This window comes from Panthera tigris, chromosome C1, assembly GCF_018350195.1.
Source record: "Panthera tigris isolate Pti1 chromosome C1, P.tigris_Pti1_mat1.1, whole genome shotgun sequence".
Taxonomy (NCBI): domain Eukaryota; kingdom Metazoa; phylum Chordata; class Mammalia; order Carnivora; family Felidae; genus Panthera; species Panthera tigris.
The window spans coordinates 147,016,526-147,028,724 of record NC_056667.1 but is presented as its reverse complement, the minus strand read 5'-3'; the positions used below and the strand labels follow the sequence as shown (position 1 = coordinate 147,028,724).

The window sequence follows — 12,199 nt, the reverse complement described above, 5'->3', positions numbered from 1 at the left end:
CGAGCTGGGGGCAATGGGCTGGCCCAGGTGGGGAAGGGGGTGCAGGGTTCATTTGACATGTGAGTCCTTTGCTGCAGTTCTGCTGAGACTCAGAGCATATATAGTTCATGAACAGGACACTTTATAGTTTTCTATAGTTGTAAAAACATCAACTTTGATTTGTGCAAATAAGGTATTTTCCTAGTTATTTTGCTAAGCCAAACATTAAAACTAATTTGCATTCTTTGAGACTAATTTGGCCCAGGAGCTAGTAGGAAGCTGGAGGGGATTCTGCCCTGGAAGAGGGGTTGTCACATGGATTTACTTTAGCATAAACATAGACTACGTGAAGGCTGGAGCCTTCTGGTCTCCTCAGGGAGACCCAAAGGGCTAATGGGGGCTCCAGAATCCAACAGATCTAGGTTATAATCTCGGATTGACGTGAGCTTGGAGCACTTCCTCTATCTTTCTGAGGACTGTTTTCTTTTCCTCTTGTACGCTGTTTTAGGACTGTTGCAAAGACTAAATAGGATGTGAGTAGGGCACTTAGCACAGTCTTTGACACCTAATATCCTAGTAAACTCTCGACAAAGGGTTATTCCTAGGTTTGTCTTTACCCAAAACCAGTGAGAGAAACTCACTGTTGTTTCCATCTCTCTCACTTGACCTTCTTCCTGTGCTGGGTTCAGCTGATTTTCTCCTTAGCCCCCTGCCATTCCTATTTATTCCCTGGCACCTTTGCTTAGAATTAATCTTAAGTTCTGGGGCACCTGGGTGGGTCAGTCCGACTTCGTCTCAGGTCATGATCTCACAGTTTGTGGGTTCGAGGCCCGTGTCGGGCTCTGTGCTGACAGCTCAGAGCCTGAAGCCTGCTTCGGATTCTGTGTCTCCCTCTCTCTCTGCTCCTCCCCCACTCATGCTGTCTCTCTCTGTCTCTCAAAAATAAAAATAAAACATTAAAAAAATTAAAAAATAAAAGAATAATCTTAAGTTCAGCTTGAGTCCTTCTTGTTCTCTGAGGCTTTCCTTAACAACTCAACTCAGACTTGATGGTTGCTCTCTGTTCTGATGGGTTCAGTGGGGCTCAAATTCTTGAGGTGATGGCAGCCTCATTGGCCTCTAGGTTTCTCCAAGTTGCCTAGGACATTGTATGGGGATGCTCCATAGACTCAAGGTGAGTTAAAGTGACTCACTGAAGAAGGCTGCTGCTGTGACTCCACCAGCCTTGCAGGAGCACACAGAGCTATAGGTCTCCAGGGAGCTGCTTGTAAGGTCAGTCATGGACCATACAGTGGTTATCACTACGTTGCTTGGTTTTTAAGACGTAGAAACTTTGCTAAAATAATCTTACATGGACGTATGATATACGAAGCTGCTCATGGTGGGCTGCTATTGGTACAGTGGAGACAGGAGGCCACAGTTCCTCCCCTTGACTCCTGAGGTGCTTTTGTGGACTCCCGTGGCGTTGCTCCTTGGAGACTGGAAGCCATAATGAAGGCAGGGTTTCTGACCACAGGTTGCTGATGGTAACTGGCTTTTGAAGGTTAACAACTGTACTGAGATGGAACAGTAAATTGAACCTGACCTGCTGGGAACAAGCTGAATTTGAGAAATTTCATCCAATTTTGGTTATATTTCATGTCTAGGGAGGGATGGGTACTATGGCTTCTCCCCAAGCATGGAATTAATACAACACAGGTCTCTGGCATGGAGCCCACATTCATAGGAACCAAAGTAATGGAAGTGTAGGGGATCCCCTCATAGAATCATCTGTATCCTAGGCAGAGACTGATGGTGACTTCCCCTTATCCATCTCATTTTCTTTATCAACAGAACCCCTGCATGAGTAGAGACAGCAATTGGCACAGGTAAAATAAGATGGGTGAGGATTATAAAGGTCTTTTAAGAGAATGACTCAGTTGGCAGGTTCCACTTTTGCAACTCCTTGTTGAAGAATGAGGATGTGATGACTGGAGCTTCAACAGCCAGCTGGGAAGCCATGAGGGTGAGGCCCATGCCCAGAGATAATTAGGGAGCCTGGGTCCATGAGAACATTATAGAACTACCATATTCGTATTGGTCTGTCTTTCTCTGTTCATTTCAAAATGTGGAGGAGAAAAACCCCAAAACCTTCTATAACTTATCTTGTTGAAGCCTCAACTTTAGGGAACTTTGTTGTTATCAATTAAATATAATTCCTTAGTGATGATACATCACTACCACAACCCAGTGATGTGGACTTGGAGGACAATATTAGTAGTTTCGAGTGGTGTTGGACCAGCTTTTCTCCAATTAAGATGTTACATAGTGACAGGCTTGAAGGGTTTCAGTACCACCTTACATTTCCTTTGATAGCTTTTCTCCATAGAAGAGTTAATTATCAAAGTAACAATTAAAAAAGTAGGGCACATGAGAGAAAAATGAAAAAGGAATCAGCTAATTATTTGTAAACTGAATAAACACACCATTCTCTTTTGACCATAGTTTATAGACAAGAATGAGCCTTCTGGCTGTGACTGCAGTAATGTTGGTGGACATGTAAATATTTTAATCACTTAGCTATACAATACACTTCCTGGTTTGTTTTCATAAAATATTTTTTTAAAGGCTTGAAATACATTCCTTACAGCACAACCATCTCTATAATGGCCAGATCCCCTCCTATGATGGTTATTTCCATCCTGGAGCCCATCTGGGTTGAATTCTTTCCTCTAGTCTTCAGGAAGCTGGGCGTGTCTCACTACTCATTCTCATTTGTAGAAAGGAGAGAGAGCTCCCTGGGATTGGGCTGGGACAGCCACTGACTCTGAAGAGCCCTGAAGAGAGATGCTAGAGGGATGTCTTCCTCCCTGAAGTCATTTTATTAGATTAGTACTCAGTGGATGGCAGCTCATCAAGGCCAAAGCTCAACATGTTACATTTTATTGCCAGCAAATGAAGGCAAATTTTAGGGGTGTATGCCTGTGGGGGGAGTAAATAATCAGCTAAAGGGGATTTCTGAAGGAAGAATTGGATATTTTCCCATTGATCTCAGAATTACACCTTTGACCCAGTGCACGTTGTGTTTAATTGTATTTTACAAGACAATGCGTTGGTCAGCTCTGGAATCAATGGGATGTGAATGGAGGGTGAAATAGTCCATTGTGTCACGAAGTCTTTATCAAAATTCCCCCAACCGTTGGATGGGCTTTAATAATGAAAGAGCTAGTTATGGCTCATGCAAATGATTATGACAGCACAAAATGGTTTTTAGTGATTTCGAGTTAGAATTAGGCAACAGCAATAGGCACAAACAGACACTTAGGGGACATGCCAGCTGCTTCCAGAGAAGCTGCTGACATAAAAACAGGGAATGGCACTAAAACAGATACAATTCAAGTCATAATTTGCTTGCTAATAATTTCCTTTTTGTGTCTGCAGCCTTGAAGGATTGTCCTGAATAAGTGCATTCATAAAGATAGCAAGTCAAGTCAAGCCATCCGGCGGATGAATTAACAGCAAACTGCTATCACAAGGGTGAGTGAGGTGGGGGACAAAAGTCAAGATTTCCTAAAGTGAGGCAGAACTGACAAGTACCAGCTGAGGAGTGTTATTCTGTATGATGGCAGCTCATGGCTGCATATAGTTCTCTGAGGATGAGTCCAGCCCTTGGCACAGGCCAGCAAAGGGCAGCTGTCCATCAGGGTGGAAACTACCTAGGGAATTCTAGACATGGTTGCATCCTTTGCTCTCTTCCAGCTCCCTCTGCAGATGCACTCTAATTAAGAGAAAGACTATTCATTCCTTCTCTAGCAAGGATTTCCTTGACTTACAGCAAAGATCCTCTCTGAATTCAAAGTCTGCTCTGCATTTGTAGAGTTTAAAATCCCATTAGCTGTTCTGCCTCTGATTTCACTGATCTGTTTGTTTTGCTGCTAACACCTCTCTGGTACCTTGCTGAAAGGACTTCCCTCCCCTTCTTCCCTGTGGTTTGGGTAGCACTGAGGCGGGTGAGGTGTTTATTTACACATCTCTCTGGATCATTAGGTAAAAGGGGTGGCACACTTCTCTCTTGGCAACATGTTTAAACATGAGCCTGTTTTACTTCTGAACTTACTTTCTGGTCAACACACACGTAAATCTGTACAATCATAGCTCATTCAAAAGACGCTCCCATATAGTGCTTTTCAAATATGTATTTTCTAGAATTCTGTTTAAATTTAACTTTGGTAAGCTGTCAGCTTTTAAACAGACTTTGTGTATATAACTACAAAGAATTTTGTGCTAAAATCTTTTGTTTGAGAAACCACTTGTTGGTCTGCAAACTGGCCCCCGTGGATGGAGGGCCAGGGGAGACAAGAGGAGGCAGACCATCCAGATTCGTAGGTGTCAGGTTTAATAAGCAAGAGAGTTTATAAAGCTTGTCTTGGGGGGGGGGGGTGATAGGACGAGCAGCTCTCTGCACCTGCCCACCAGGATCTTAGAAGTTTATATGGAAGCCTTAATGGGTTCAGTAACAGAAGGCCTCACCACCACATTACTATCTCAAGGCTCTGTGGGGCAGCTTCCAGGGTAGTGAAGGCAAGCAGAGTGCACATTCTAAGGACGGGGAGGGGGATGGGGAGCCTCTGACTGCCTGGGTCCAGCTCTCAGGTCAACTGGTGGTCACATCCTCTCAAGAACCACCTCTAACACCACTCTTAAGTAGCTATTTTGGAAGGTTTAAAATATATAAATTGGATTTTTCTCCACTCAGTAAAATCACTGTGATTCTAAGATAGAAAACTACGTCTCAGATGATGTCATCATGTATTTCTTTAGTGCCCTTTAAAACAAATGTTAGTAATTTTTTAAATTGGAATAAAACTTACCTGTGATGAAATGTCTTGTGTGAACATTTTGATGAGTTTTGATAAATGTATACACCTATGTAGAAGCCACCCCAATCAAGATCTAGGACATTCCATCATCTCCAAATTTCTCTGGTCAATACCCACCCCTTTAGGCAACATTGTTCTGATGTCTATCACCATAGACAGGTTTTACCTGTTTTTTTTTTTTTTTTTTTAAATGTTTATTTATTTTTGAGACAGAGAGACAGAGCATGAATGGGGGGAGAGTCAGAGAGAGAAGGAGACACAGAATCTGAAACAGGGTTCAGGCTCTGAGCTGTCAGCAGAGCCCGACGCGGGGCTCGAACTCATGGACCTCGAGATCACGACCTGAGCCGAAGTCGGACGCTTAACTGACTGAGCCACCCAGGCGCCCCAACGATTGGATTAATTGATGGTTCTGTGAGGTCATTTCTGACACTCATGAGACATCCTTGGGCTTCAAAGGACACACATTTTAAATTTTAAACTGGCAAGGAGGAAAACCTCATCGTTCACGTTCCAAGTTTAAAATCTCAATGATAATACTCCAGATCTCTTACCACTCTCCCAGGCAAACTCCACACACCAAACTCCAACCACCAAAATTTCGGGTCACAGGGCAGGAAGGTAGAGGGTAAATAGTGTGTGGGCCAAGTGGCTCTCACCTTGACTGCCCATCACAGTCATCCAGGGAGCTTTTCAAGAATACTGGTGCCGGGACCCACCCCTCTTGTGCTTTTGATTGGTCAGGATAGGGCCCTCTTAGTTGTGAAAGTTCCCCGCGTGATTCTAATGTACGGTCAGGATAAAGACACACTGGTTTAGCTCTCCAACACTGGCTCAGTTCAGCCTTGACCCTGCAGGATGAGGTTGAAGTGCACTGAGCAGAAACCACAGAACTCTTTTGGGGGGAATGAATTCCACATGCTACCTTGTGACATTAGGGTAGCAAAAGTCAGCTTTGTTCCGGCAGGGCTTGCTTATTCTTATACCTTGGAAGGAAGAGTAGGATGGCTTTTTGAGCAGGGATACAGTTTTGTATTTTTCAGGCTCTATCTATAGTTTCTTTTCTCTAGTTACAAGGAAGGAGCCTTATAGGGCATCAGATCTTCTCTGTCCAATCCTCACCCAAAGGTCTCTTTCTGGCCCCAGTAGGAGGTCTGGGTGGACGCCCACGTGGGTTGTAACCCAAATTTGGATCAGTTTTTGAAATCTTGCCTGTCAGAGTCGGGCACCTGTGACCACTAAGTTATCTCAAAGACAGATGAGGTCACTAAAAGCAACAGTTAACTGTGATTCAGCTTAGGCCCGCTGTAGATCCTCTTCTATTCCTGACTCGAGTAAGGGTCTTCAACCCAGACATGAAAATGTCAGGTCCAAGGAAGTGATTGAAAGCTCAGATGGATACTGGACATCTCAAAAATCCTGATGCCAGTTCCTCAGGGAAATCTGGCAGTGTCTGCCACCTAGAGGGCTGTTTCTTGAGCTCTGCCGGGGCACATGAGGCCGGGGACATCCTGGCAGTCTTATTGTGTTGTCATTTCAGATAGCCTACACATCATTAAGTCCTCACCGGCAGACTTTAGGAATATTCCTGTTTGTACTTGGATTTCCATTTCACTTTGTACTCTAATCTTGGGCTACAGTCTGTTCAACAAAGGGAAGCACTATTCTCCTACATCTCCTTCCATATACTCACAAACATAAGCACGCATGTTTTAATCTAGGATTTGTACCTCATTCGCAGGATATACTGAGCTGAGTCAACAGCTCTGGGTTTGACTTGCCATATGTGTTGTTTCCCATGTCAGATCCAAGGCGGAAACTGCAAAACTTGGGAAGGCCTGTCTTTGGCCCTCGTGGTGTTGGTACCCCTCGTCTTGATAAATGGAGAAAAGCTTACAAGTAACGCTGCTTGGTATTATTGGAACCCCTGTCACGTATCCAGGCCTTCTTCCACTCTGTCTCTAATCCAGGGATTATTGTCTCATGGGATCATGCAGCAAAAGAATTATTTCGAATTTCTTTTGGTTTCCTACACTGGTGCCAACCAGTAAGTGCCCAACCACTGTTCTTACGTAGTTATTGAGTTCTTTAAAAAATTGCCAAGAGGAGTCTTTGTCAATTTTAGTTAGGGCCGGTCTTGCCAGAGGGACTTTCACTCAGGTGAAAAGTGGTGTTAAATACATACAGCAGTCCGAAGGAAAGAAAAAAAAAAAAAAGATAAAATGGCAATGTACAATAGATTCAAAATAGATCCCCCCAAATAAAAATACTAAGGTGGTTAAGGAGGAGGAAATTTTACAGCTTCATTCTTTGGTATTGTCCATCTTAAAAAGTGTATAAAACTAGGAAAAGTCCATAATACTTGGATATATTTAAGCTGTTTCCAACATACATTTAGATTCACATTTATAGCATGTGCTTTTCCATATTACACACAAAATAAAAAAAGAACGGGGAACAAATTTCCAAGGATGAAATTTCCACATTTATTTTTCTTTCATGTGCATAGAAAATGGCAGTGAAGTGTCCTATGAAAGAGGCAGGGAATGGGCATGGCGCTTCTATACCAGACTGGACTTTGTGCTTCAAAGGTACACTATTCATTTTGAAAACAAAGGATGTTATAGTTTGTTTTTAATTGCTAACAATTCCTCGGGTTTCCCATTTGTCTTTTAAGCTGTCAGTTTCTTCAAATCTCTTTTCAAATGACACACTGCATTACAAATGATGGCACTTAACCAATGTGGCATTTCCATATTTACACCAACAAAAGAAATTTACAAGACATAATAGCATACAATCTTGACATTTAGTAATAGCAATAAAACATGAAGGGCATCCATTTTATTATTTTTTTTCTGTACAAACTATCAGAACATAACTTTATTCACATTAAAAAAATCATCTTTGATTTGACCTACACATCCCCCACCTCCTTGCACCCATTTCTCAAACCTCTCATCACATCGCCCACACCTTCACCAGACTACAGAATCTATAAGTAATTAGATCTAACACCTAAATAGAGCTTAGAAAGTCCTCTCTCCCAAAGGTTTCCTCACTTCCCTGATAATTCCTCAAAAAAGAAAAAAAAAATGCTCTTCACTCATTCCTTCCATTTCACTTTCACATTTCATCAGCAAATCAGCAAGACGGATTTTTCATCTCAATCCAAACAAGGTTAGAAAGAAGAGTTCCTCTCCCGAGCATCTTGATGCTACACCCATGAGTCCGGGGACCCTGGGTACTGTTCTGCTCTATAAGAAGGTCGTTTCGTGGAATAAAAGTCTACATAATTTGTAGTTGATTTCAGTCCATACTGTGTTGAATAATCAGTAGAAGCTGGAAAGTGAACTCGGTCATCAAAATAAGGATCTTCATAGCTATGAGGAGACTGCAAATACAATCTGTATGCGTCAAAGTTCTTTCTGTTGGAGTCATCTTGACTATAATACAGCTGTTGATGCTGTTGACAAAATGAAAAAGCAAATAAATCAAAGCAATTTTTGGCAATACATGTTTAAGGGAAATTAATGTGGGTTTCCTGCTTCATAGTTTTAAAGCAGTATTCAATATTTGTGAACATATGGTTCAGAGTTGTTTCTGGTACATGCTATTATGTTTACTAGTAGATTGTAAGGATTTTAAACTATGTTTAGAAGTAGGCTGGCAGAGTTTGCTCAAGCCCTGTTCTAAGGCCTCTAGAAGTTGGTGTCTCCAGAGAGCCTGAGGTGGCCTCTGGCTACCTCCTTCCTCACTAGAGGACCAGTTCTGCGCTCTGCTGTGGAGGGGCTTGTTACCTGGGCATGCTCAGTGAAAGGATGGCCTTGATTTTTGCTTTGACATGGGAACCACTAGTACATCATGAATTTAGTTGGAGGCTGGATTTTCATGCTTCAGATAGTTGTATATGTGCAGAACCATCTTTTAAAACATTTACCTCAGAGATGAAGATTGAGTCCATCCCTCAGTTTTAGGACAAATGTGAGGTACTATTAAAGGAGTAAGCAATCTCCAGGCAGCAGAGTAATAAAATTGGAAGAGACATGTGAGCAAATGGTTCGAAAGGAAAAGACTTCCCCAAGCCAGGACTAATCGATTTGTAAGGAAGCAAGGTGAGCACATGTGGGCATCCACATCAGGGTACCCTGCCCCCATGTCCTTTTGTGTTGTCTTAGCTCATCTCTGATCTCACATTAACTTCTTCAAATATGTTTAGAGAAAAACTGTCCTGGTTGTTATGCCTGATTTCCCTCTTGATCATGTCCAAATCCCCTCACTTAGTAAGATGTAACAAATTTACCACGTAGGTATCAAAACATCATGTTCTGGAACTAAACTCATTCTAACATTATAAATTCTCTTTTTAAGTTAGAGTTATGATTTTAGTTTTTTTCCCCTCTCTTGACTTAAAAACTATGGCATAAATTATAAATAATTTGGGAAATTCTTTTTTTGTCCATCTAGAGAAAAGATGAAATGGAGGGAGGTTTTAGAGCATCCTTATCTGAAGTTGAGGATACAGGCTTGTTTGGAAAACCCCAGTTGTTCATGTATTTTTGGAAGGCAGGAGGAGAGATCAGATGACCCACGTGGGCATGGCATCAGGAAGGACTGAAATAAATTTTAGGTCCCCATGAAAGCAGAGACTGGATGTTATAATCACTAGTACCCACTCTGATGGAGAGTGGGGTCCACCCCAGTAGGGCCGAGTCCACTTTGACTTCTGAGACTAATGGAGACCTGGCCATGGACTCAAGCGTTTTCAAACCATGGCTTGGATATGGAGGGAGTCACGGAGATGAGGAATGAGGTGTACAGAAAAGAGAACAATGAGATGAGACAATGAAGTATGCTTACCAACCTTTCCCCACAGAGGATGGAAGAGATTTTACAGGTTAACAGAAAAAAGGAGTGGGAAAAGGAAATCACTGGGCAAAGAATAGGAGTTAAAGACTTCTCAGCTGGTCCCCATCAGTGGCATGGTGGTCTCGGCAGCACCGATTTGGATATTCAAGCACCTGGGGCTACTGTGGAAGTGATTTGCTTAAACCACAGAGGAGATTCTGAGGAGCATCAGAGATCCCCCGGGAGAGCTCCTTGGCCCCTGCTGTGTTGGCCCAGCTCTGGTAAGTCAACCGACCCGGACCCCTTCCTATGTTGATCCCTGCTAATCGACCTTCTGTAAAAATGACATTGCAAATTCACCTGTAGCCGTCTATTTTGTTCTCTTGCTGGTGAGGAATAGGAACTGATGTAAATTGGTGAAGGTTTGCTGGAGCCTGTAAGAAAATATTTTATGAAATTAAAACTAGTGCTCATTACTGTGGTCCATTAGGCTGTGTGGGCTCCCTGACAGGGCCTGCCTTTCCCAGTGCCAGCGTAGATCGGGACAGTCAGCAGTCTGAGTTCCCTGGATCTAGCCTGGCTGCTGCTCACCCCAGGGTTGTTAGGGGCTAATGAATACGACAAAGACAAGTCGTGTGTGTGTGTGTCACCAAAAAGCAATACCAGAATACCAGAAGGTTTCCTTCTCAACTTCTGGTCACTGTGGGGAGCTATGCATACCTGTGAAGAGTTCCCTGGCTGGCTCTGAACAGCAGCCTTGCTCCCTGAGCCGAGGGACATCACTTTTCCAGGGCTTTGAGCTAGAGCCCTGGGTCAGATGGGGGAAGGGAAACATATTAGAACAAGCTCCATGCCTTCAGAACAACTTTGATTCCAAGTCCCAGGCCCTGGAAAGAGCAGGCACAGGCATGTTCTAAGCAGTGTGGCCACATGGAGGCACAGTCTTGTGTCTGGCATATTTAACTACATTTTCAAACAAAAAGGATCTGATAATCCGATGATGGTCTTCAAGAGTCCACAGCAGACTCCCAATGACGTCACTGGCTACCCTTCTATTATTGTTAGGGCTCACAAAGATTTTTTTTTTTAATGAGGAAAATGAAACATACTTGAGGCAAATTAGTTTATTGAAGCAAGCAAAGAAGATACAGAGGGGCATGCATGCTAAGGAGGCGATCTCAAAAATAAAGCAGGCTGCTGCAAATCTGAAGGAACAACGCACTTCAGTTTGTGCATTTCCTTTGCAAAGAGCTTGGTGTTTGAAATGTAGCATCTGCAATTTTCTGAGCTATTAATTGCCATAGTAACAACAGTCGATTAGTAAACAGTCCTGTGAAATCACAATTTCAAAGACAACAGCACAACTGAGACGGCTCCCCCAGCAGTTAAGTTGCCACCAGATTTTATTTATTTCTTTTTAATAAATAGGTTTTTTGAGAAAAGAGTACTCTTTTGTGGTAGCTCAGTCACACTGCCTTATTTGAAACCTCTAGAGTAGTTATAATTTGCAAGAGAGTCAAGAATGGGGACAGTATGAAATCCTGGGAACTCTTAGGGCTGGCATCCTTTAAATAAATGTTATGCCCAGCTTTCTGAATGACATAAAAATATTAATACTGTGCAACATTATTTTTGTTATCTTAAAATATAATCACCCTGGGAAGAATCACATTATACATTGTGTTATTCATTCAAACTCTTTTCCATGAAAATGTAAATGAAATTGATCACCATTCTCAGGTTTGAATTTAAAAGAAGAACCAGTCTAGGATGTATGGCCTTGCAAAGAGTCACAGAACTCAGAGTTCTGATACGTGGGACACACAGGGACACACTGCATGGATGGGGGTTGGGGGAGCAGAGCAAAGGGAATGCGCTGGGGGAGAGCCAGAAACCATCTCCCATTTGGATACAGTGCTCTTTTATTTGTGGTCACTAGGCCACTACCTTAGCTTGTTTTCCTTAAAAGAAGCGGAAAAGGCAACAGCCCCCGAAGCAGGAAATGCTGACGCTAGAACATGGTTTGCTGCTGGGGGGACCGTCTCAATACAGGCACGGGCTATTTCCCAGGCTGCTGGCAGGGTGCCTGGAAACACGTGGCTTTTCGAGATACTCTATCACACACCCGGCTGGCGTCTTACCAGGGTACAGGCCTTTATGTGTGGCATCCCCTTGGCTATTGTAATACTGCATAGGTGGCTGGGTCCTATCGTATTCAGAGCGAGGGTCTCTGATTCCTAACAGTGCTGGTGAGGAGGAGGTGCTGCCGACTGAAGGGAGAGGCAGAAGGAGAAGGGAGAGAGAAAGGAGAAGAAAGAGAAAGCAGACTGTCAGTGTCTCTGCAAAATCCTCTCTGGAAAAATACAAATCAGCAATTAGCAATGCCACGCAGCTGATGCTAAAAATCAGCCTTCAGAGGTACTGTGAGTTGAAGAGCAGCCAGTGCGACCTGCAAGCCCTGCAAGCCCGCCGCTTCGAGGATCAGTGGGCGTGGCGAGAGCAGAGCTTCCGGA

At 43.2% G+C, this 12,199-nt stretch overlaps 1 protein-coding gene across 10 annotated transcripts in view; it reads right to left on the bottom strand.

Annotated features, from left to right (window-relative positions):
* Positions 1–7,308: 7,308 nt before the first annotated feature.
* The window catches only part of PKP4 (plakophilin 4), a 238,065-nt gene continuing 233,174 nt past the window's right edge, over positions 7,309–12,199 (bottom strand). For 7 of the 10 annotated variants that reach the window (XM_042994487.1, XM_042994481.1, XM_042994483.1 and 4 more), the window contains 3 exons: positions 11,828–11,956; positions 10,047–10,120; positions 7,309–8,304 (listed from right to left, as the gene is read on the bottom strand). In XM_042994487.1, coding sequence (XP_042850421.1) covers positions 8,056–8,304; positions 10,047–10,120; positions 11,828–11,956 — 452 coding nt within the window. In that variant the 3' untranslated portion in view covers positions 7,309–8,055. The remainder of the gene's footprint in view (positions 8,305–10,046; positions 10,121–11,827; positions 11,957–12,199) is intronic. The other 3 variants (XM_042994489.1, XM_042994491.1, XM_042994490.1) reach the window with 2 other exon arrangements.